Raw genomic sequence first — 26,804 nt, 5'->3', positions numbered from 1 at the left:
TTTTAAAGATTTTATTTATTTATTTATTTGTTTATTTATTTATTTATTTATGAGAGAGAGAGCACGTGCACTCACGTGCAAGCTGGGGGAGGGGCAGAGGGAGAGAGGGAAGCTCAAGCAGACCCCGCTGAACACAACGCCCTAACAGGGGCTCAATCCCACTACTCTGAGATCATAACCTGAGCCGAAATCAAGAGTCAGATACTCAACCGACTGAGGCACCTGGGCACCCCTTAAGTTTGGTTTTCTATTATTTGATACTTTGCTTTCACAGTGAGACATACACTATAAAGGACTGCCACCCCTTTTAAGAAAATAAATATCTATTTATTTATAAAAGGAAGATTTACTCCTCTCTTTCCTCCTCCCTGCAGTCGACTTTCAGTTTTCTTTCCCTTAGGATCCGTAATTGTTTTTTGTAGCTATGACAACGATGTTCCAAAAGTGTGCGTTCTCATTTTTATACTCCTGTTACAAGTGTAATCAAAACCTCCTGCTCCAATTTCATCAATCAGCATCAAATCAGCCACTCTGTACCAGGCAAGAAGGGTTCAAAGATAGGACAGTCCTTGATTCTGAAGACACTCATAGTCTAGGTTTCAAATTTTCCAAATAATTTTACTCAAAATTGTGGGAAATAAATATAGAAATTGGAAGCATTATAAATGCCTGTTTTACAATGAAGTTTCCACAGTTAGCACAGTATCTGTCCTTATTCTGCCTGTCCTGTGATATTTTCCCTCTAGCTCCAAAGAGTTGGCCCAAAGCAGCAGCCTGTCCAGGAGCCTCACCTCCTGGCTGCTCCCTTTTCTCTCCATGGAAGACACTATCTTCATTCAATGTGGTTTTGTTTCTTTATTTATTTAGGCAAAATTCACATAATATAAAATTAATGACTTTAAAGTGAACAATTCAGTGGTTTTTAGTACATTTACAATGTTGCACAACCACATCTTACGACCCTCAAAACATTTTCATCATCCGTCAAAAAACCTTATACCCATGAAGCAGTCATTCTCTTTCCCCTGGCAACTACCTCGGTCCCTGGCAACTACCAGTCTGCTTTCTGATTTTATGGATTTACCTACTCTGGATATTTCACATAAATGGGATCATATGATATATGGTCTTTTGTGTCTGGCTTCTTTCACTTAGCATAATGTCTCTTTTTCTTTCTTTCTTTCTTTCTTTTGCTTTCTTTCTTTCTTTCTTTCTTTCTTTCTTTCTTTCTTTCTTTCTTTTTTAATGAGGCAGTCAGTCAAGAGCATTCATATTTTTATAGTGCTTCCAAATTCCTGACAGATAATTTCATGATCCAGGAAAAAACCCCAGAAATTCCCAGCAATTCTCAAATCGTAAGTTATTACGTATTTTTTAAAAAGAATTTTTGTTTATTTGAGAGAGGGAGAGAGAGCACAAGCAGAGGGGATGGGCAGAGGCAGAGGGAGAGGGAGAAGTGGACTCCCCGCTGAGCAGGGAGCCTGCCAGGGGGCTCAGTCGCAGGACCCTGAGATCAAGACCTGAACCGAAGGCAGACGCTTAACTGAATGAGCCACCCAGGCGCTCCCTTTATAGTTAATATTCTGACACAGATTCAAAAGTGCATGGTCTTATTTGGAAATATCAAATAGAAAAGATGAAAATATTTTGTTAATTAGTAAGAACAAAAATATAAAGCAATACACATAATCTCTCTCCACCCTCAGGAATGCCTAGGTAGAAAAAAGGAATGAATATTTATTGAATATAAGGTATTTGTTAGGGACTCTACGGGATTTTATGAGACTGACACATTGCCTAGTACACTAAGGAGTCAGTTACCACCATATGGGATTTTAGTAATTCACCATGAAGAATGGTGGGTTAGAATATAGAAAAAAATAAAAGATATTCATAGGCAAACAACCCTCACTCTTGGTATATTTCTTTCTGCTTTTATTTCTTTATGCATTGATTGTCAAAATTTTGTTTAGTTTTATATAGTTGTAATCATTTACATGCATTTTTCCAAAATAAAATGCACTTTCCCATGTGATTCTAAGTTATTCATGATATCATTTTGATGGCTGTAAAATACTTCATTTTATGAGTATAGCATCATTTACAATTACTATTTTATTGGACATTTACATTATCTCCAATTTCTCGTTATTACAAATGATGTGATACATGTTTTGTAAATAAAGCTGTTTCACCATTTTGTGATTACTTCCTTAAGATAAATTTCCAAAATGAAAAGTATTGGGTCAAAAGGCATGAATATTTTAAGGATATGCATATAGATCCAGTATTACCAATATTAACCTACCAATATTCACTTAGATGTAGGATTGCTCTAGTATATTTTAAAACATATTACTACAACACAGCAAAAATAAAAACTTTATGGTACTGAATCAAAATTTTTAAAAAAGCAATTTGTAGGGGTGCCTGCGTGGTGTGCAGTTGGTTAAGCATTTGACTCTTAGTTTCGGCTCAGGTTATGATCTCAAGGTCATGAAATCCAGCCCTGGGTTGGGCTCTGTGCTCAGAGTGAGGTCTGCTGGAGCTTCTCTCTCCCTGTCCTTCTGCCTCTCCCCGCTCCCCACACTCTCTCTCTTTCTGTCTCTCTCTCAAATAAATAAATAAATAAATAAATAAGTAAATCTTTTAAAAAAATCAATTTGTAGAACAAAACAGATGTCTGGTACAAACAAAAGAAAAACATCCTTACTTTTTCAACGAGTTTTTCTTCTCCATTCTTTTTTACAATATTGTAAAAGTAACTAGCAAACTTTCACTCTTTCGATCTTAGAAGTGAGGAAATCTGAGGAAATTGTAGAACCACTCACGAATAGTAGAATGAAAATGGGATAAGGCATCAAGCTTGATCAGCCAGTAGCAAATCCATAGGGCTCCTTGAGCTGGTAGTGATACAACAATCGGAGTATATAATAATGACTAGGAACCCCTATTACCATCCAGATGCTTGATATTTAGATGACTACATAGTGTTGACTATAACTTACTTGTAGGTTTTCCAAGTATGAGACTGTAGTCACTCTCCGTCTGCCAGCAGGTGGCAGTAGATACTGCAACTAGGCCCTGGAGTCCAAAATGTAAAATCTTTTGTCTGAGATTTTAACTTTCAGCATGACTTTTTATATTTAAATAATAACAGTAATACACTTTAGGAAAACAGATGAATTCATTATGTCATCATCTTGTTCTGTCTTTATTTCTGTCATTGGTACCAACCAGCATTTCAGAATGTCAAATAATCAGTAAATGTTCTGTTGCATGCACTTAACGCTAATCATTAGAGACCATTATTTTAACAAATTTTTATAGCTACTTTCTTTTTAATGTCTCTTTTCATTCTTTTCCTTTCCGCATCTCCTGCCAACAATTCAAATCTTTTAACCCCCTCCGATGAATTACTTTAATAACTTTCTTAGTAACTTCTTTGCCTCTACTCTCCTTTTATCTCCATTAATTGTAAACACCACAGGAAGAGCAAATCTTCCTAATATATCTTTTCTATAATTTAATTCTCCTTTCAAAGAGGTCAGTGTTCAACCTCAATTTCTAAGTTCACTCCCAGCTTATGAGACCAATTCCAATGTGGAATTCAAGGCTCTTTTCCACAGAACCTCAAGTGACTTCTTCCATCTTAACTTTAGTTCCTACATTCAAACTCATCTATATATATTTGACTATCATACTGGTCATTCTGCCTTGGCTCAAATTGTTGTATGAACTGGGTACTCTCTCTCCTCCTCTCTGGCCATCTTTCTTTCTTTCTTTCTTTCTTTCTTTCTTTCTTTCTTTCTAGATTTTATTTATTTATTTGACAGAGAGAGACAGCGAGAGAGGGAACACAAGCAAGGGGAGTGTGAGAGGGAGCAGGCTTCCCACCGAGAAGGGAGCCCGATACGGGGCTCAATCCCAGGACCCTGGGATCATGACCTGAGCCGAAGGCAGATGCCCAATGGCTGAGCCACCCAGGCACCCCTGGCCATCTCATTCTTATCCTATAGAATTTAGTTCAAATTCCATTTCCATGAAGACTCAACTGACCACCCAATTCTCATTTATTTACTCATTCAACAAATACATAAAGAGAGTATTTCTTGTGTTCAGGTTCTATTAGGCAAGGAAATACAATCATGAAAATGGTGTAATTCCTTCCTTCAAGGGGTTTATAGTTTCTTTTTTTTTTTTTAAGATTTTATTTATTTATTGGACAGAGAGAGACACAGCGAGAGAGGGAACACCAGCAGGGGGAGTGGGAGAGGGAGAAGCAGGCTTCCCACTGAGCAGGGAGCCCGATGCGGGGCTTGATCCCAGGACCCTGGGATCATGATCTGAGCCAAAGGCAGATGATTAATGACTGAGCCACCCAGGTACCCCTCATTTTTTTATTTGTATACTTGAGAGAGAGAGAGAGAGTGAGTGAGCATGAGCAGGGGAGAGGGGCAGAGGGAGAGAGAGAAGCAGACTCCCTGCTGAGCAGGACGCCCAACATGGGGCTCGATCCCAGGATCCTGAGATCATGACCTAAGCTGAAGGCAGATGCTTAGCCAACTGAGCCACCCAGGCACCCCTCACTTTTTTTAAACTAGGCTCCATGCCCAATGTGGGACTTGAACTCATGACTCTGAGATCAAGAGTCACATGCTCTATCGACTGAGCCAGCTAGGTGCTTCAAGAGGTTTATAGTTTCTAAAGGTAAGGTTAATTCCAATGCAGAAATAAGTGAGTAATAAAGCATACAATAAGAACATATATCATCCCCTTGCTTGTATTGGGTGTGGTGTTTAAGGAAATTTTCCCAACTGAAAGGTGAATAGAGAGTAGCTGGCAAAGAAGGGACAAGGGAATTTCAAACAGAAGGAAAGAACATGATTAGAAGCCCGGAAGTATGAGAAAGCATGTATAATCTGAAGATCCAAACCAAAGCAAACCAAACCAAAATATTCAAGGATTCTAAACCCTTAAATTTTTCTAAATGCTCACTTTCAAGATCTGTACTTCAGTTAGGGAATACGTTAGTCAAATCTGTATCTGTCACCCTGGGGGATGGACTGGAGTAGAGCAAGACCAGTCAGAAGGCTATTCTAGCTCAGTGGACAAATGCAGAGGAACCCAGATCAGGCAGGGCATAGGATGGAGAGGAGGAGCCAATGTAAATGTCATTATGGAGGTAAGCCCGTCTGGACTGACTGGATGGAATGGGAGTGAAGAGAATAAAACATGACTGTCAAGCTCTGGCTTAAGGAAGTGAATGGAAAGTGGTAGAAAAAGTGAATGGTGGTCTAGGGATCCCCATTTCTTAGGGGGTGAGGTGAACTGAGGTTCACTGAGACTGAGTGACTCTTTGAAGGCAGAGAGATCAATATGGGAGGAACGAGCCTGAGGTATGCACGTTCTCTAGCTCTTTCTATACAGAGCTCAAGTTTCACCAGAGATTGAATTCCTGTACTAGTGTTTTTCAAACTATCAGTGGTGAATGATCTTTTTAAATTACCATCCCACCACTGACCAATACTTCTTAAAAATAACAAAATGAATTACTAGAAAAGTGAAATTAAAAGCCCAAAGACCTACAAAATATAATCCCTAGGTTTTATATTATTTGATTCAACAAACATAACATTAGTCTGTTAAATTGGTATAGAGATTTCTAAACACTCACTTTCAGATTCTGTTCTTATCTCTTCCCAGATGGTAACAAATAGTTTGTAGACTGCTGGCCCCACGTTTACAGCTATAGCTCTGATGATTTCCTAGGAAGTCTCCTCTCTGTGCTCCTTCAGCCCTAGGGTGGTAATGGCTTCTCAGGATTGCTTGCCATAGATGCTCTACCCTTGACTTTGCTCACACTTCAGTTAACAGTTCCTTCATTAAACACCCTTTGAAAAAAAAAGATTTATTAATTTGTTTTTGGAGGGCACAGGGAGAGGGGGAGAGAAACTTAAGCACACTCTGCACTTATGACCCTGAGATTACGACCTGAGACAAGACCGAGTCAGACGCTTAACCGACTGCCACCCAGGTGCCCCAAACATCCTTTTTTTTTCAGCTTTATTGAAGCATAACTCACATTCAATAAACTCCACATATTTAAAGTGTATAGCTTGCTGAGTTCTGACAATATACACTGTAGAGCCATCACCATGATCAATAATCATTCTCACTACCTCAAAAGTTTCATTAAACATTCTTTGTTTCTTTTTTAAAAAAATCATTAAACATTCATTCTTTTGTTTTTTAAGTAAATTTATGCCCAACGTGGTGCTTGAACTTAGGAGCCCAAGATCAAGAGTCATATGCTCTACTGACTGAACCAGCCAGGCACCCCATATCATTTTTTTTTTTTAAAGATTTTATTTATTTATTTGACAGAGATAGAGACAGCCAGCGAGAGAGGGAGCACAAGCAGGGGGAGTGGGAGAGGAAGAAGCAGGCTCATAGCAGAGGAGCCTGATGTGGGGCTCGATCCCATAACGCCGGGATCACGCCCTGAGCCGAAGGCAGACGCTTAACCTCTGTGCCACCCAGGCGCCCCCAGGCACCCCATATCATTAAACATTCCTGAATTAAACATTTGAATGTGCCATCTCTTCCCTGTCAAAACAAAATTCATGTTTTTTACTCTAAATCCAATGATCTCTTTATATCATATTCTATAATTTTATAAACAGTCTTAGATGATCAGTTATCTCTCGAACATTTATGTTTTATTTCTGTAACTCTATTGTTAGTTCAATTAAGGTCATTGCCATATTTCATTTTGCGGCATACATTCCACTGATCTCAGAAGAACACTTGGTAAGTAGTTGTTCTAACGTAGAACTGTTTGCAAGAGTGATGCCTGGGTGGCTCAACTGGTTGAGCATCTGACTCTTGGTTTCGGCTTAGGTCATGATCTCAGGGTCTTGAGATCAAGAACAGTGTCAGTCTCCGCCCTCAGTGGGGAGTCTGCTGGAGGATTCTCTCTCTCCCTTTGTCCCTCCCCCTGCTCATGCTCTCTCTTTCTCTCTCAAGTAAATAAATAAATCTTGAAAAAAGAAAAGAACAGTTTGCAAGAAACAGAGACCCACTCCAACTATTTAAATACAAGGGGATTATGGTAAGAAGCATTAATTTCAAACAAGAGCAGTGACATGGCTGGGCGTACCTCAGCACTGGGACCTCAGCACAGGTGACCATCAATGCTGTTCCACTTTAATCCTTTGTCATTAATTTGGCTTGACTCTGCTCCACGAAGCTGCATCCTTCTGTCTCACTACCAGCTGGTAATTTCGCTCCGATTTCGTATCTTTTTGAGTCAGGCCACGTAAATCAGAGGTTGCTGCCAATTGACTCTCTACAACCTACCTTGTGCCAGGTGACCATTCTTGGTCACATTAGCTGAAGCTAGGAGACCACATTATGGTTACTGCACAGACTGAGGAAGATTTAGATGGGGTAGAATCTCTGATTTGGGGGAGTAAGTGGATCTAGAGAGAGAGAGAGAGAGAGGAACCTAATTAATATTTGCTCATCAACTAACACAAAGTTCTTATATAAAAGTTAAGTTTTTAGCCAACTCCATTCATTCAACCAGCCATCTTCAAATCCACCCAGCCTTCGTACTTACGCTTTTATTCTAAAGTGCTGAAAGAAAGAATAATCCGTAAGGCTGATGTCACTAGTTCTTAAGGGTATAGAAATCACTGAAGTTATTAAGAGCAAGTTTAGACTAAGCTGCAGGTGCTAGTTTTTAAGTACTAAAAAGTTAGAAAAGTTTCTTCTCTGTGTACTTTTTAGAGGTTATAATATGCATGATGAAGCTGTAAGAGAGAGGCAGGGTATACAGGATTTCCCAAATTATTTTTGATCACAGAAACCTTTTTTCCATGGGCTTCTTAAGGGAACATCCTGTGAGAGATTGTGGATCTGCTAAACACAGTAGAGCGATTAAAAAAAAGGAAAAGTGCCTTATGTAAGGCTTATAGTCTACATGGCGTAGGCTCTGTATCCCAGGGTAGAGCTGACCACAAAATTTTGGCTGTTTGCCAATCTTTAAAACAGGCAGGATCCCAGAGTGTTATGCGCTTATGAAGTTTCAAAAAGCAGTTGAAAAATAGCTGGGGTCTTTAAATCTTTCAGAATAATTGGCACTAATCAGTGTGCTTATTTTGAGATAGTTTGTGTAGGTCATAGTTTATCATCCATGTTTCTCAAATTTTTAGGTAATCTCCAGGCTACATTTTGAAGAACGATATGGAAGTTTCACAGCAAGCCCTTGGCTGTGGGGAATTATCATAATCAAGTGTCATGGAGAAAGGGAGGCAGCTGTTACTTTTAATCAGTGTGCTTGGGGAGGGAAAAAAATGAAGGCTCTTTGTGTTCCTGCTGGTGGACGGATGGCTTGCAGTTGGCAGTTTGCCAGATTACCCAATCAGTTGTTCTTGATATACTTGGTCTCTGGAGAGTTTGAAATGCTTGGCAGTTCACGCAGATCCTCCGCCTGCTCTGTATACTTTTGTGTATGTCAGTCACCTCAGAAAGGAGTTCATCTGTTACCAAATAAATGCAACATTGAGTTTTCCTGGGCTGTTTAGATCTCTCCCACCTCTGCCCTTTTGTCAAGTTGCTCCTGGAAAGCATTTGGAGTCACATAAATTGCTTTTCACATTAGAGGTGATTTTTGCTTTTCTTCAAGTTGCTCTTTTTACTGCAGGGTGGTGGAAACCAAAGAAGGAAAGACACTATGGCCAGTCAAATAGCTATAGCTACTATGGACTGTTTACAGAGCCCTGCTCTGGGGGGAGGTGATAATCTGATGAGCAAGACAGATAAAAATGAAAGAGTAAGAATAGTACAACCTATAACATAGGATATATAACACGTGCGCGATATATAATTCTATGTGATTCAAACTCACAAATAAGAAATCAATTCACTCAATAACCATTTTTGAGTGTTTAATGTGTGCCTGATGCTATGGATGTATTGGTGAACAATACCAGGTAATTAAGTTTTACCCATGTTTTCTTCTAAGAGTTTAATGGTTTTAGCTCTTGTACTTAAGTCCTCAACCCATTTTGAGTTTGTTTTATTTTGTTTTGTATATGGGATGAAGTAAGGATCCAACTTCATTCTTTGCATGTAGATACCCAATTATAGCAGCATCATTTATTGAAGAGATTATTCTTTCCCCATTGAATGGCCTTGGCACCCTTGACATATATATATAATATATATAGTGTGTGTATATATATTATATATATATTATATTCACTATATATATACTATATATATACTCACTATTATATATATGTAATATTATATATATACTCACTATATATATAATATTATATATATGTTATATATATGTAAATGTTTATTTCTGGCCTCTAATTCTATTCCATTGGTGTATATGTTTATCCTTATGCCACTACTACAGTTCCGATTGCTCTAATGTTGTAGCAAGTTTTGAATGAGTAATTTGGAGGATGTGTGTGTCCTCCAAATGTGTTCTTTTTCAAAACTGTTTTTGTTATGAGGGGCCCCTTGAAATTCGGTATGAATCTGAGGATCAGATTTTCCATTTCTGAAAAAAAAAAAAGGCCATTAGACTTTTGATAGGGGTTGCATTGAATCTATAGATCACCTTAGGTAATATTGTCATCTTAACAGTCTTCTGATCCATGAACATGGACTGTCTTTCCATTTATTTGCCTTCTTTAATTTTTTTAAAAAGAAATATTTTATAGTTTTCAGTTTATAAGGCTTTACCATCTTGGTTAAATTTATTCTTTAAGTATTTTATTCTTTTGGATGCTACTGTAATTGTGTGTAGGTTTTTTTGTTTTTGTTTTTGTTTTTTTGAGAAAGAGAGTGCAAGTGAGCTGGGTGGGGTGGGGAGAAGGACAGAGAGAGAGGGAGAGAATCTTAAGCAGGCTCCACACCCAGTGCAAAGCCCAGAGGCAGGACTCAATCTCACAACCCTGAGGTCATGATCTGAGCTGAAACCAAGAGTCAGATATTTAACTGACTGAGCCATCCAGGCACCCCGTGTAACTGTATGTAGGTTTTTTGAAAGCCATACCATGGGAGTCATTTTCAAAGCAGAGGAAACCATGTAAGCCCTAGGGCACAGAGTTGTGAAATACTTCTGTATTGAGGGAACCATATCTAGCTGGGAATGGCTGAATCATCAAATGGTGTGGTAAGAAGAAAGTGAAAAAGTGAGCAAGGAGAAGTGAATCTGGGGCCCTACACACCATGTGAGGTGATACACAGCCAATCAGGGATTGTAGGCTCTCCTGGAAGTCTGGTAATACTTTATCTCTTCTACACATCTTACTGTCCTCTCAATCATAGCTGATGATCTCCCTGAGACAATAGAAAACGATTAGAATGGAACTTCCTCATTTCCACATACTAAATCATTACTCTCATCTGCATGTGTACCCATGGACTCCTTTTTGCCCCTGGTCACCAGGGAGCGGGTATTCTTTTGAGCAAAGGTCACTTTCTACCTGGCTACCAGGTACCCTCCACCCCCCACTCCTACTCAATATTTTGCTGCCTCAGATATCCCCTCTTTCTCTCTATCATCACCGTTTCTCTCTCCATTGCTTCATTCCCACCAATCTACATGCTCTGTTATTTCTCATCTTAAAAACACTTTTTCCTGACCCCATGTCCCCCTCGCACAACCACCTCATTTCTCTGTTCTATGCAACAAAAGTTCTTGAAAGAATTATTTATTCAAATTTTCTTTACTTCTCATCTTTCAAAATTTACTAATAGGTAATATATGTACATGGAGTTAGATTACTTCTATTTCTATACTTTAGCCATCGAGCTCCCCACTCCCTGGAGGCAAAAACTATTACCAGTTTCTTACATAATTCTTTCAGAGATAAACTATAAATTCAAATACATATAGTATATATGTATGACACAAAACAAAGGTGGCCCCTAATGTAAACTATGGACTTTAGTTAATAATAATGTATCAATACTGGTTCATCAATTGTAATAAATATACTACACTAAAGCAAGATATTAATAATTAGGGAATATCTGAACAGGGGGAAAGGGAATATATGGGAACTTTGATATTAGCTGCTCAATTTCCTGTAAGACTAAAACAACTCTAGATCTCTAAAACAACCTGTAGTCTATTAATGGGGCACCTGATTGGCTCAGTCAGTTAAACTTCCAACTCTTGATTTTGGCTCAGGTCATAATCTCAGGGTTGCAAGATCAGGCCCCACGTTGGGTTTAGCGCTGGGTGTGGAGCCTGCTTCAGATTCTCTCTCCCTCTCCCTCTCCCTCTGCCCCTATTCCCCCTCTAAAATAAATAAATAAATCTTAAAAAAAAAAAAAAAAAGAAAACAGAAGAATGCTAGGAATAATAAAGATGAAAGCAAGAACTAGTTCTTTGAAAAAAGCAAATAGTAAAAGAGATGAACTGTTAGCTAATAGAGGAAACTTTATGAGGAAGGTGTTGGATGGAGATTTACTTTAAAAAATTAAAAAAAATAATTTATTATTACATATTTCAGGTATACCAAAAGGCACAAACAATAATGAGGCATGCCTGTGAAACCATCAGCAATCTAAAGAATGAAACATAATCAAAAAAAGCATTTGAAGCCCCTGTGCACTTCTTGATTTCATCTCCCTCTAGTTTCCCATTATCTTTAAATTTTAGTGTTTGTCATTCCAGTGCATTTTGTAATTTTAATTTATATACATTCCCCCAAAAGTTATATTATTTTGCATGTTTTGAATCTATAAATGCTATTTTACACTACATATTCTTCAAACTGTTTGCTTAGCCCTGTTTTTCCATGTTTATCCATGATTTATCCAGATTATCCATGTTAGGAAACATGGAACTATTTCATTCTTTTCTACCTGCTGTATGCTATTGCATACATATACCACCATTTACTTATTCTTGTTAATGTCAATTAATAGATTTTTTGCAACTATTAAGTTTTATCATCAACATTCTTGTATGCGTAGGTACTTCTTGGGGCACATATGTGAGAATTATCCTAGAAGCAGGGTAGACACATGTAATTTTACTAAATAATGCCTAATCGCTCTCCCAAGCACTTGTGCCAGTTTTGAATACAAAACAGTTCCTGTTGTTCCAACGCTCATCAACACGGAAGCAGCGAGACTTTTCACTCTACACCTCTATGTTCATGGCATTTCACGTTATGCGAATCGCTCTCACAATAAGCCAGTGGGTTAGGCATTATTATTCACATTTGCAGATGAGAAAACAAAAAAATCTCTCCGTTTTGACACAATTTTTCTTTTTTCTTAAAAAAAAAGTCTTACTCTTCAATTCGCGTATTGAACCTTTTTCCTGTCAGCTCTGGAAAGGCTGCTTGCTTGGAAAGTAGCTTTCACTGGGCCGGGTGTCCAGAGCTGGCGGCGTTCCCTACCGCTCCTCCACCCTCCCTAAAGGCTCCTCCGCACCTCCCCATCCCAAGGCAGTCGTGGCTCTGCAACGCGGTAGAAGGACAGGGTTTGGACCACTGACGACGCCGTAGTCCCCTCCTTTTCTTCCCCCAGCTTCCCCGCCCCTCTCTGTGCTCCTGGGGCGCCCTCCGCCGCGCTGGAGAAGGCGGGGTCGGAGACTTCCAGCAGCACCACTCTTCCGGATAGGCCCAGGCTTGCGGCGCCAGAGCTCTGGTCACCGGAAGTGCTGCTGTCTCTCCCTCTCCTGAGCCGCTGTCGCCGAGGTTGGAGCGCTGCCCCGGAAGTCCTCCCCCTGTCCCCCGCCCGCGGCAAACATGGCGGTAGACTCGGCGATGGAGCTGCTATTTTTAGACACTTTTAAACACCCTAGCGCTGAGGTAAGGCTTCGCGACTTGATTCCGACCCTGCTTCTCGACTTGAGGACCCTTACAAAAGGTCATTAGGCGTGCCTCGACTTTTCCTTCTGCCGATTGCCGCTTTAACTCCTCACACACACAGCCCCCTCCCCCCAGCTTGGGTGTGGGCAACCACGTCTGAGGGAGGGCGGCGGTAGCCCCCTCATTTCCCTGCTTTCCGTTAGTTCCCCTTGTCTTTGACCGAGTTGTCTGCTCAGCTTGCCTTCCTCTTTTGTTGTTGTGCTGCTGTTCCTGTCAGCTTTGGGCGTTGAAAAGGATCATGGTTCTCAGGTTTACCCCAGGTGGTGTTTGGGAGGGGTCTTGGACAGCTTGAGCTTGACAGTACAGGTGACTGAGCAGGTCACGCAGGCTTCATGGTTCCTAAATCCCTCTTCGTGGGTCCCCTTCCTAACAGGAGTTGTGCTGCCTAGATGTAACACTCGGTTTAGGATTGCGACGTTCTCCAGTTTGCCCCGAAACTTTAATCCTTATCTCTTGTTAAGATTTCACACATTGGGGCCTGAAATACTTACACGGAACGACCTTTGCGTGGAGAGTACTTGCGAAGAAAGAATTGCAGTCAAACTGTACAGCATAGTTGCATTGTTGTTTTTGAGGGGTGAAGTGGGGGTCTTGGTGGAGTAATCGTTCTGTAATAACTTGAGCGCCCTTGAACGAATGACTGGCCCTCTGATAATTAAATTGAATATAGCTGGTTAACTAAAGGTTCCCGAAAGCTGGCAACAATGAGCATTAATGAAGTCCATAGAATAAAACAACCCAGAATTCACATTTTAAAGCACTTTTACTTATCTGGAGATAGTGATGTGAGTGAATAGTTGTATCTTAATGCTTTGGCAAAATAAAAAGTTGACAACTTTGGTCTTCTGATTGTTTCAACGAATGGTTTATAGTATGTAAAGATCAAAACTTTGGAAACTTCAGCATATTTTACAAACAATGAATGAATTTGCAGTCTCATTTCTTGTGGTTCGGTTAGCTGTGCTTGTTCAATGAGCATACTTCTGTGACTGTACTTCCAGCTAGGTTTTAGAAAACTCATAGAGTTAGTAGTTGGATCAGAATAAAGCTGTTATGTGTACAGTAATAGAGAACAATTAAAAATGAGAGAAGCATATGATAAATTAGTGGCATTCTAGTTTAGGAAAATCAGCATTCATTCACTTATATATTTAAGAATCTAGTGTTTCTTCATTCATTCTTAGACATTGAGGACCAGGAGAGGATAGGACTAATTCGGGCAATGACTAAGGGAGGCTTAGTAGAGATCACATTTGACCTGAGCCTTGAAGGAAGGCTAAGGGCTTGTGGGGGATATGGAACATTGAGTTGTTTGTTCCCAAGGCGTTTTAACTAAGTATTGGAGGTTAGGTCCACAAAATTCTGATTGAAGTTAGAATGCGGTAAGTATGTAAAGAAGCAGTGGGAATCCTTTGGGGTTTATCATCTTTTTCTCTTTGTCTCTCTCTTTAAAAGTAAGCTCTATACCAATGTGGGACTGAGATCAAGGGTTGCATGCTCTACTGGCTGAGCCATCCTGGCGCCCTAGGGTTTATTGTCTTTATTCCAAAGTGCCGATTTGTGTCTGACATGTTAGGACCCCAGTCAATATTTATTTAGCTCCCTTAGGTGCTACCAATAAAGGCTGTGTGATTTCAGGGGAGGGAGAGATCACTCTTCATTTGAGAATATCAGGTAAGACTTCATCAAGGCAGTTGGCATGTGAATTTGGTCTTTGGTGGAAGAGGAAATGTTCCACAATTGTAGATAAGAAAGCAGGGCATTCATTCTCCTGGAGTAGTCAGTCCTCTGTAGAGAATGCCAAAAATCCTAATGTGAAGTGGCAGCTGGAGGGCAGTGTGAAGCCAGATCATGGAATTCCTTGAATGCCCAGCAAAGGAGTATGGACTTTATTTTGTAGGAATTAGGTAGTTTTTGAGCAGGCAAATTAATTGACTAGTAAAATACATTAAATCGATTAATTGATCAGTAATACCTAAAATGGTTCAGAAAAATTAGAGGTAGCAAATCAAGAAGAAAAAGCGAGATGTAGTGAAAGTTCCACGTTAGCAGGTAGGCAGTAATCATTGCCAGCATTTATTGAATGCTTATTTTGTGCAAGATGTAGTGCTTTGGAAATTTAAATATATTATCTCCAATCCTTTGAATGATTTTGAAAGATTCTGATCCCCAATTTATAGATAAGGAGAATGAGTGTGAGAGGTTAGGTGACTTTCCTAAAGGTGGCATAGCTGGATTAAGGCATACCAGTGCATATTTCCTGGCTCTAAAGCAGTGCTATACTGTTTCTCAGTGGGAGTAAGTAGGAGGGGATAGGCACAAGATAAATTTTGAATATAGAATTGACAGCATGGCAACTGATTGTGTGAGGAAGAAAGAGTAGTTAAAAATGGTAGAGTTCTAGTTATAGAGACTAGAGAACCGGTGGGAGCATTGATAGAAAAGTCTGACACTGGGTATAAGGGGAACAAGGTAATTTTAGTTTTTCCTGTGTTTAGTGGTACACCAGAGAGATTTGCTCAGTAGGAAGTTGGGAATCTGTTTTAACAATTACTTATGAAAAATACTTCTGAAGGTGAGGTATAGCTCGAGAAGGGGCAATACAAAGAAGAAAACAAACAAAAAACTCCCGAAATCCATTGCCCTTGCTTTCAAAGGAGTTTGTAATCTGGCAAAGAAGATAATTTATTTACATTTTCCAAGAGGAAATTTACTAAATTTTACTAAATGAATTACAAATTGTGTTTGTGGTTTTTATGTCACTTTTTAAAAAATAAATAACTTATTTTAGTGAATTTTGGTTTCATTATAGAAAAATAAAGTACAGAAGAGCAAAGGCTTTCATAGTCCCACCTTTCTTAGTCCTAGCTATGATTAACAGCTTTTTAAATTTTTTTTCCAAATCCTCTAGTAGATACATATGTGCTTAAATGTATACACTATCACCCACATTAACATACCCATAGTGTAATACTGTTTTGTGGTTTCTTTTCTCACCTTACAATATGTCTTGCATCTTTATAGATCAAGAGTTGTGCCTATATAACATTTTAAAAGTGTACTTTATTTTAAAACATTGTCTTTTTATTATCACAAGGTAACACATGTATGAGGTACAAATTCAAAAGGTACAAAAAGGTATACAGTAAAAAGTATGTCTTTTTCTTATTCCTGTCCTCTAGCCATCCTGTTTCTTTCCTTAGATATTATATATAATACCATTTTTTTGGGCTACATAATATTTCTTTGGTAGTGCTATTACTTATATATTTTCGTACATTTAGGTTTTTAACTTCTTACAGTGATGTGTTTATTTTTTTATTTCTATTTTTATTTTTTAAGTAGGCTCTATGCCTACATAGTGAAGCCCAGTGTGGGATTTGAACTCATGACCCTGAGGTCAAGACCTGAGCTGAGATCAAGAGTTGGACACTTAACCAACTGAGCCACCCAGGCACCCCAGTGCATCTTTAATTATTTATTACTTTCTAGAGTGGAATTGCTGGGTTAAACTATAGTCTTACAGGAGTGATTGATGCTAGAAAATCCTACTTCATTTTATTTTATTTATTTATTTTTTAGAGAGAGAGTGGGGGGGCGGTGGAGGGCAGAGAAAGGGGTAAAGAGGATGTTTATTTAGTTATTTATTTATGTGTTTATTTTGTGGGGAAGGAGGAAGAGGGAGAGAGAGAATCCCAAGCAGGCTCCGCACTCACTGCAGAGCCTGATGTGGGGCTAGATCCCATGACCCTGAGATCATGACCTGAGCCGATACAAAGAGTCGGGCACTTAACACACTGAGCCACCCAGGCACCCCAGTCCTACTTTTAGAGTTTCTTTAAGAAACCACTATGGAACTCAACTGAATAAAAGTAATAATGGAAGTGGTAGGAATAGATGAGATAGCTTCAGCTTACCTTTAAGGAGACTATAAAAGAGCAGAGACAATATTTTCAAGGATAGAAGAGGGAGACAGCTATAATGTGACACACAGGAACTCTTTCTGAAGGTAAATGTGTTCAGAGCCCTGGAACTCGTCCAATTTATTCTTCACATTACTGTTACCTCCATAATCATAAATCTTTCATGATTTCCCATTGCCAACCTGTGTTCCTAGGTTTATGTACTCCTGTAGATATCTTTTTTTTATTTTTAAAATTTTATTATATTATTTTTTTAGATTTTATTTATTTGTCAGAGAGAGAGAGAGCACTCACACACAAGCAGGGGGAGTGGCAGGCAGAGGGAGAAGCAGGCTCCCTGCTGAGCAAGAAGCCTGAGGTGGGACTGGATCCCAGGACCCTGGAATCATGACCTGAGCTGAAGGCAGACACTTAACCAACAGAGCCACCCAGGTGTCCCGATATCTTTTTTTTTTTTTTAAAGATTTTATTTATTTGAGAAAGAGAGAGAGCACACATGAACTGGGGGAGGAGCAGAGGAAGAAGAGGGAGAAGCAGACTCCCTACTAAGCTGGGAGCCTGATGTGGGGCTCGACGTGGGGCTCAGTCCCAGGACTCTGAGATCATGACCTGAGCCGAAGTCAGACACTTAACTGACTAAATCACACAGGCGCCCCTGTACTTCTCAAGATATCTTAAGCCCCTACTTCATTGTAATATTTTTAACTCTCTGAAAACACAATTCAATCAGCTTTTATTAAGCACTTATTAAAGTCCTTCATTCATTAAATGAGTTAAATGAAGCACTTATTAAAAGTCTTTCATTCATTAAATGAATAAGCACTATGACTGTAACAGTAAACTGAGACTTGGTTCTTGTCTTCTTGAAATACCACTCTAATGGGAGAGAGAAAAGAAGTGATTACAATTTAGTTTGATATGAGGCTTTGGATTCACAAGGAGAGGCACGTATTTAGACTTGCTCTGGCACAGCTTTCAAGAGAAAGTTGACCTCTAAAAGGAGGTGGGACAGAGGAGTGTGGGAGCAGAGATAATAGCATGAGTGGGGCATGAAGGTGAGAAAGAGCATGGTATGTTGGGGCTATAAATTTAGAGTGATAAGAAGAGACTGTACTTGTTTATTAGACAAGGAATTTGGCCTGGGGACATTAAGGAACAGGGGAGTGATACATACTTTCTAGAAGGACTACACTGCAATAGGAGAATGGAGGGGGACAAGGAAGAAGCATAAAACCGGTTAGGATCCTATTGCTGGAATCCAGATTAGTGTGAATAGTATCTAGAATTAGAAAAGTGACAGCATAATGGAGAGAAATACACAGATTTTAAAAAAAGATTTTATTTATTTGAGAGACAGAGAGAGCACGAGCGGGCAGGGGTGGGGAAGGGCAAACAGAGAGAGAGGAGCAGACTCCATGCCTGAGCAGGGAGCCCGATATGGGGCTCGATCCCAGGACGCTGGGATCATGACCTGAGCTGAAGGCAAACACTTAACTGACTGAGCCATCCTGGCGCCCTGAAATACGCAGGTTTTTAAAGATTATTTATTTATTTATTTATTTGAGAGAGAGAGGGCAGAGTGTGTGAGAACATGAGTTGGGGGGGCGGTAGGGGCAGAGGGAGAGGGACAAGCAGGCTCTCCGCTGAGCAGGGAGCCTGATGCAGGGCTTCATCCCAGGACCATTGGGATTATGACCTGAGCCGAAGGCAGACGCTTAACCAACTGAGCCACCCAAAGTGCCCCAAGAAATACACAAATTTGAGAGCTATTTAGAGGTTTAATCAATAGGACTTGATGTTTAAATGAATGATTTAGGTGAGAGAGAATGAGAAAGAAGCAAAGGATGATAATTGGCCATTGTGTGGATGGTGTTGTTATCACCGATATAGAATATTTCAGTTTTGGACTTGTTGAGTTTGTGGTGCCAGAGGGACACTGAAGTGGAGATGTCTGGTTGGCAGTTGGTTATTGTGGTCTGGGGCTTGGGAGAGAGGTCCTAAATGGTGAGTTAGATTTGGAGTTGACAAATGGCAATGGATAAAAATTTTATTTCTTGTAATTTTATTGATTATATTTAGCTACTCTGCCCTACTTCTCTTTGTCTCCCATTTCCCCCTGTAGCCGTGGTGAACTATGCTTACAGTTTCTTGAACCTTCCAAGTTTTTGTTTGCATTCCTTATGTGCATGCTTCTCCCTTTGCTTGGAAAGTTGTTCCCTCTACTCCTTTGCCACCCATTCTTGTTTTCCTTTAAGACTTACTTAGCTCAGGTGCTACTCTTTTGGGAAATCTTTCCTGATACTCCTCTTTTCCTCCCCACAAATTTTTGCCCACAACCTGAGTTAGGTGAGTACTTCCTTTGACTTTGCCCAGTATCTTGTGTGAGTCTTAGCATAGCAATATGTGTTTGTCTACCACAATAGATAGTCTCTTCCTTAATGGCTGAAATTTATGTCTTTGTCTTGGTGTCTTTGGGACCTGGCATTCCTTGGAACATAATAGATGTTTAATAAGTGTTTAGAAATAAATATTGAATAAAGGGGGTAGCAACTTATGCAGAAACTCTTCTACTTACAAACAAAATAGATTTTGAAAGGCTGTTCATAAAACCTTAAGTTCATTTTTTTTTCCCACCCTAACTACTAATACCATTAACTAATCAGTATAGGGTAAGGTAGAGGAGGATACAGTTAATGAACTTTGTTCTAAGTTTCCTTTGTACATATATTTTTTTAAAGATTTTATTTATTTGTCAAAGCAAACGAGCGAGAGAGTGCTCAAGCAGGGAGAGCAGCAGGCAGAGGGAGAAGCAGGCTCCCCAGTGAGCAAGGAGCCCAATGTGGGGCTTGATCCCAGGACTCTGGGATCATGACCTGAGCCGAAAGCAACTGCTTAACCTACTGAGAAACCCAGGCATCCCTCGTTTGTACATATTAATGAGAACTTATAACATGTAAGCAAAGGAGCTTCTTTATAGTACAATTTATAAGTAGAGACGTTCCTTACAGGGGTGCCTGGGTGGCTCAATTGGTTAAGTGTCCAACTCTTGGTTTCAGCTCAGGTCATGATCACAGAGTCGTGAGATCGAGCCCTGTGTCACTCTGTGCTCAGTACGGAGTCTGTTTGAGGTTCTCCCTCTCCCTCTCCTCCTCCTCTTGCTTGTGCGCGCTCTCTTTCTCTCTCTCAAATAACTGAAATCTTTAAAAAAATAAAAGAAGTTCCTTACAGGAAGGAAACATAGACCAAAGTTTGAGACAAAATGCTAATTTCTTTTATGTTTATCTGTTATAGTGTTTGTGGAATATCTACACTACATTTGTAATAATTAAGATACAAGTTCAGCTGCTGTCACAAAAGTCAAAATAACAGTGGATTTGATAAAATAGGATTTTCTCTCAATCTAGTTGTAAGTATTCTAGGGCTGATATGACAGCTCCACAATGTCAGGGACCCAGCTTCCTTCTTTCGTGTTCCTCTGCCATCCTTAAGAGTATTGCCTGTATTGTCCAAGGTAGCTCACCCATACCATCAGTGTTCTAGAAAGGCAGCAGAATTTTGGAACTAGAGGTAGGAGTTTTTGAAGTCTGAACCTTCCTTTTAAGGACATGATCCAGAATTGCCTGCATCATTTCCATTTCTATCCCATCAATCAGAATTTATTTATTTCTTTATTTTCCATCGATCGGAATTTAGTGATCACATGTACACACTGGCTTCCAGGAGTCTGGGAAATCCAGTCTTTAGTTCACTTGTGCCCAATTCAGGCTTTGTTAGCAGAAGAGGAAAGTGAGTATTGGAAGACAGCAGTCAGCTTCATTTTGCATTCATCCTGTTTATTTTATATCTTTGAGAGTTTTAAAATGAATTTGAATAGTAAACATTATATTATTTTAAGATATTTATGCCTATATATTTAATCATGATCTCCGACTTTAAAAATGCAAGATTGGGAAGTCATCCTCTTTCATATTTTAGGAAAAACTAACTTGAATGGTCTTTTGGTCTGTTGATATGCATGATATTCTGTGCAGCTTTAAGAGAGACTCAGGACTCAGTCTTTCTAGATACAAATAACACGAACCATTCTCATGAATTTTGATCACTAAGTAATCATAGTCAGCTGAACTGCTAGGAAAAGTTGATGTAAGTCCAAAAACAGTGTGACAAATTCCTTTTTAAATTATTGATCACAAAAGCTATCTTTGTCTGATACTGTATCAAATAATACATAGAAATAAGTGTATGCTGAATATAAATGCTATACATTTCTTTATTGTGATAAAGAGTTTGTGGATTCTTTTCTTTTTCAAATTTCAAGAAGGGTTTATCTCAACTATTAAGTACCTAAATGACCCCCTTTGATCTCTTGATATTAGTTGGTATATATTTAAATTAAGCTAATTTAAGCATAGATCCTCAGTCTCTTCTTTGTAATTCAGAAATTCAAAAATGGCAGAAAAATCTGTCCTGAATTCATTTGGCCGTGCAATCTGATTTGAACTGACATGGTAGTTATAATCTTTATTTAGTACATCTAGTTGCAGAAATATTAATGTTTGATTACAAGGTACTGCCCCAGGGGTAGCGGGTGTTAAGAAATATGCAGTATTTGTATTATATTACCTTTCTAAAAACCCAGTAAGTCAGGATTGTGAAAGGCATCTTTCACAGTAAGGGATTGTGGGTCTGTATTGGCTTAAGTAGAACGTCAGCAGAGAGGCAGATATGGTGCAGAAAATGTTAGTACACACATGGAGAGATTTAACTAGGTACGTTTTATCATCAGCTATTTTCAAAACAATGATTTCTACAGTATTATAAATAATAGCACTGTTTTAATGATATGGAATTTAAGAATATTTTTGACATTCTGAAAGAAACAAATTGAAGATGAGTAAATTTTGAACAGTTTGCTTACAGTATGTCCTTCTCCTTCCCTTTTTTTTAAAGCAAAGTTCTCATATAGATGTAGTTCGTTTTCCATGTGTGGTTTATATCAATGAAGTCCGAGTCATACCCCCAGGAGTGAGAGCCCATAGCAGCCTGCCAGATAATAGAGCATACGGGTAAGTCATCTTTCTTTTTAGAAGTGTTTGTGACTAAAGATTGTCCTAGGCATACTCTTAAATATAAAAATTTAAGGTAATCTTTTGGAGGTAAAAAAAAAAAAACAAAAAACAACAACCTAAAACTTTATTCAGTTATGGTTATATTATGTTACATTTAACAGACTATAGGCTTTCTGTATAATCCATGTATCATAAATATAAAAAGAGCAATTTTTTGATCTAAGTACTAGATGGAATTTTTTTCTTCATTTATTTTTTAATTGGTGAAATAGGTTTTTATTTTCTAAAATATTCTAGTGTGGCACAATCTGGTAGATAAAGGTTTTTTTTTTGTTGTGTTTTTATTTTTTGGATGAAGTATTTTTAACCTGTTTTTTTCCTTGAAAATAAATAAGAATTAGTCTGAATATTTAGAAATATATCTTTTATATTATTTTATAATATCAGTTTTCATGACTTAATGGTGATCTTCTTAGCCTGATACATGTGTCTTTTTATAAATTTTAGTTTCACATTATCCTTTAGTTGTAATTAGCAAGTAGTTGTTTGATGCTTTCTCTTTCTTAGGCTTTGTGGGAATAAGCAAAATGTAAGACATGGTCCCTGATGTGGTGTTGATAACTTCAACAGCTGACCTAAAACAGAGAAATTTGATCTTTGTTGTAACAAGAATAATCGTTATCATCTTATTTTAATTACATGAATTGGAAGTATAAGCCAAATTTTGGTTGTGGATGCATGAATATATATAATACATTTATTTATGTGCGTTTTTAGCTTATACTCTCAATACCATATTTCAGTATGTACGTGCTGTGATAGGTTAATTTCTGTTACTTGTAAGAGTTAAACCAGCTGCTTAGTAGTCAGTGTTATGGTACAAGATTCAAAGTTAAAGGCTCATTTTTTCATAATTATGAAATGTAGTTGGCTATTTGTAAAAATAGATATAAAATCTTCAGAGGTTTTCAGGTCATTCAAAAGTAAAACACAAAACAAAGAGTGTTTAATGTTTATAATGAGAAATCATAATTTACCTCATATCTCTTTTTCCATGTTTAAGGAAATTAAAACTTATGTTTTCCTATAATTTCTTCCTATTTTTTCCTTTAAAGGAGGTGTGTGTAGAATGGAAAAGGTGGGAGAATGATAGTGTATCTAACAGTTTTCTCTAATTGTACTGCTTTGGGTCAAGGAAATCTGTTAGTTATCTATTGCTAAATAACAAATTATAGCAAAATTAGCAGCCTAAAACAGTAAACATTTATTATTTCACACTATTTCTGAGGGTCAGGAAACCAGAAGTGGCTTAGTTGGCTCAAGTTCTCTCATGATGTTATAGTCAAGATATAGGCCAGGGCTGAATTCTCAGAAGATTTGGCTGGGGCTGGAGAATTTGCTTAGAAGCTCACTCAAATGGCTGTTGTCAGGAGACTTCAGTTCCTTGCCAGGAGATCTTCTGTATGCGGCTGCTCATGTCTCAGCATGGATTCCTCCAGAGCGAGTGATCCAGGAGTGAGAGAGCTTGCATATAACTTAATGTCAGAATTGGCATACTGTCATTTTTACCATATTCTGTGGATTACATATTCTGCTGGTATGGTGTGGGAGGGAACCACACAAAGGTGTGAATACCGGAAACGATTGGTCTTTGGGGGCTATCTTTGACACTGGCTAGCTCAGCAGGCAAAATGGATCTCTGCCATTGGCTGCAATTGGTAGGAGTATTGTTACATATTCCATCCTCTTTCTCTCTTCTGTTTCTTAGCTGGGGGTGAATGGCAGTTCATGTTTTAATAATTCCAAATACGAAATTATCAGGAACAACTTTATACATGATTAATATGTTATAGAACAGTAAAATGAAGTATTGATATAGTCATGCAAATGTAAGATGTCAGGAAATAATGTTAGAGATCAAGTGATATTTGTACAGCATACTTTGCAGTGGTGTTTTTCTCATTATAAAACTCAGAAATGTATAGGTAAAATTAAAATCCCTTTAATTCCTCCATCCTGAGAAGATCCTTACATTTGATGCTTTGTGTTTTTTTTTTTTTTTAAGATTTTATTTATTTATTCGACAGATAGAGACAGCCAGCGAGAGAGGGAACACAAGCAGGGGGAGTGGGAGAGGAAGAAGCAGGCTCATAACGGAAGAGCCTGATGTGGGGCTCGATCCCATAACGCCAGGATCACGCCCTGAGCCGAAGGCAGACGCTTAACTGCTGTGCCACCCAGGCGCCCCTGATGCTTTGTGTTTTTTAATGTATATGTATATGTTTGTTTATTTCGTTATTTTTTGTAAATGTGGCATCTTATGTGAGGTTAGGTTTTAGAGTCAAGTTTTAAGATGAAAGTATAGTGCAGTCAAATTATTTTATTTTTATTAAAAAAAAGATTTTATTTATTTATTTGTCAGAGAGAGAGAGAGCACAAGCAAGGGGAAAGGCAGGCAGAGGGAGAAGCAGGACTTGATCCCAAGACCCTGGAGTCATGACCTGCGCCAAAGGCAGATGATTAACCGGTTGAACCACCCAGGCGTCCCACCACTGATTCTTTAAATCACTTTTCAGTGACTGACATCTGAGTGTTTGGGGCCTCAAAAGTAAAGAATTTGCATTTGAACCCTTTTTCCTTTCCTTGAGGTATTGAAAGCCAGGGTCTAGTTTGAAGAAGGATAGGAGGGAAAGACTAGAGATGTTGAGCACATATATAGTTGAATTTGGGTAACATAAAGGTATGCTACTCTGATCTAACTGTACACTATTTTGTGTATTTATTATACTTAACATTACATCAGGACTACTTTCACATCATTAAATATTATTTGAAAATATGATTTCTAATGTTTGCATAATCGAATGAATGAATGTACAGTAGTCCCCCCTTATCCACGTTTCACTTTCCGGGTTTCAGTTACCCGCGGTCAACCGCAGTCCAGAAGCAGATGATCCTCCTTCTGACAGATCGTCAGAAGGTCAGTAGTAGACTAACGCTAAGTCACAATGCCTGTGTCACTCACCTCACTTCATCTCATCACAGAGACATTTTATCATCTCATATCACAAGAAGAAGAATGAGTTCAGTACAATAAGATATTTTGAGAGAGACCACATTCATATAACTTTTATTATGGTATATTATTATAATTGTTCTATTTTATTATTAGTTGTTAATCTCTTACTGTGCCTAATTATAAATTGTAGGTTTATATATATATTTATGTAGGTACATATATATGAGAAAAAACAGTATATATAGGGTTCAGTACTATCCATGGTTTCAGGCATCCATTGGGCCTTGGAACGTATCCCCTGTGGATAGCGGGGTACTACTGTACTGTAGTTTATTTGGCTAGTTTCCTGTGTGGGGATCATTAGGTGTTTTTTACTTTTCAAATTACAAGTAAGAGTATGATGAGCATCCTCTTGAAAAAAATCTTTGTATAACAATGTTTCCATAGAAACACTTCCTAGAAAAAAAGCATTTCTGGATCAAACGGTGTGAACATTTTCACATTCTCCTGAATTTTATTGCCATATTGCCTTTCAGAACAATTGCACCTGTTTTTACTTCTATCAGTGCATGAGGGAACCTGTTTGATATACTCTGGGCATTACACTTTTTACCATTTGGATTTTTTGTATATAAGCAATAAAGTATGTGGTATTTAAAATCAAGGTTTTTAGTTGAGTCTAAGGAATTTCAGCCAAGGGTGAAATATATATCAAGTAAGATTTAATTCTAACACAAATTAAATAGGCTTTATACTTAACTATATAAATCTACAGAATCAAAATATTTATGTAAATTGTTGCTACACAAATAGGAATTTAGGCTTTAAATCACAATTTAGGGCTCTGATGCTAAAATTATTATGATCTTGTATTAATGTGGGCTAAGTTGAAATCAAATTGTAATTATATAATTTGAAGTTAGTTAACTCCTGATTCTTTTTGCTAATGGAAGGGAATCATGCTATAAATAATTATGAAATTAGATGTCACAATTAATTAGCATTTGCCCTTATAATACATTAAAATTTAAAAATATTTACGTGTTATTAGAATCGTCCAAGTAGCAGGCTAAAGATACTTGATTATTAAAATTTCACTTTCAGTGATACTCAAAGTGAATAGTTCCCTACTTGAGAATGGATATGAATAAAATTATGGAAGATACTATAATTAACTGCATATTTTTATTTAAATCTTAAGATAGAATTCTGCAATTGCTCTTCAATTTGTACTTACTTTGTGTTTTGTTTTAATTTAGGAACTGATTATTGCCAAGGCTGACGTTTCAACTTTGTTTTATTCACAGGGAGACCTCTCCGCACACATTTCAATTAGACTTATTCTTTAACAATGTAAGCAAACCCAGTGCCCCAGTTTTCGATAGGTTGGGAAGGTATGTACCTACTAGGTAATTTTACCAGAAACTCAGGAGTTAATAGGCAAACCTTTTTATTCTTTAGATAGAAGAAAAGGATTTATTTGACCAGTTGGCATTAGTAAAGAAATGTCAAGCTCTTAGGAAGATGCTGAGTTTCTTTGTAAAATAAAATTTTAAATGTATGAAACATTAGCCATCTTTTGTTTGCTTTTTGTTGGTGTATACATTTCTTATACATACCAAATGATTTGATAATCTTATTTGAAAAAAATTGCTTTTTAATTTCTTTAAAAGAACTGTATAAACACATTGAGAGCTAATAATTTGTGTCTTACATCACACTGCTACATAATAAAATTCCGTAGTCATATTTTGTAAAGTGAGAATTTTGTTAATGAAACCCCCATGTTGGATTATTTAATACATGCTCAGTATTATTAAAACTAGTTGTTTTGATATCTGCAAAAATAATTGACCATTAAATGAGTTTATTT

At 38.0% G+C, this 26,804-nt stretch overlaps 1 protein-coding gene and 1 long non-coding RNA gene across 3 annotated transcripts in view; one reads left to right on the top strand and one right to left on the bottom strand.

The window, feature by feature from the left end:
• Window positions 1-5,595: 5,595 nt before the first annotated feature.
• On the bottom strand, window positions 5,596-12,478 carry LOC103661441. The gene is made up of 3 exons (XR_568089.2): window positions 12,340-12,478; window positions 7,163-7,484; window positions 5,596-5,894 (listed from the first exon to the last, which is right to left on the bottom strand). It is a non-coding gene; the product is annotated as an uncharacterized LOC103661441 (long non-coding RNA).
• Window positions 12,479-12,652: 174 nt separating this feature from the next.
• Window positions 12,653-26,804, top strand: part of VIRMA (vir like m6A methyltransferase associated) — a 61,166-nt gene continuing 47,014 nt past the window's right edge. For both annotated transcript variants that reach the window (XM_008689151.2, XM_008689150.2), the window contains exons 1-3: window positions 12,653-12,860; window positions 21,794-21,909; window positions 26,239-26,325. In XM_008689151.2, the coding sequence (XP_008687373.1) occupies window positions 12,798-12,860; window positions 21,794-21,909; window positions 26,239-26,325 (266 nt within the window). In that variant the 5' untranslated portion in view covers window positions 12,653-12,797. The remainder of the gene's footprint in view (window positions 12,861-21,793; window positions 21,910-26,238; window positions 26,326-26,804) is intronic.

The sequence above is a fragment of the Ursus maritimus genome, unplaced genomic scaffold (genome assembly GCF_017311325.1).
Source record: "Ursus maritimus isolate PB19 unplaced genomic scaffold, ASM1731132v1 scaffold_9, whole genome shotgun sequence".
NCBI lineage: Eukaryota > Metazoa > Chordata > Mammalia > Carnivora > Ursidae > Ursus > Ursus maritimus.
The sequence above is the reverse complement of the archived record's forward strand: the minus strand, read 5'-3'. Positions and strand labels throughout refer to the sequence as shown.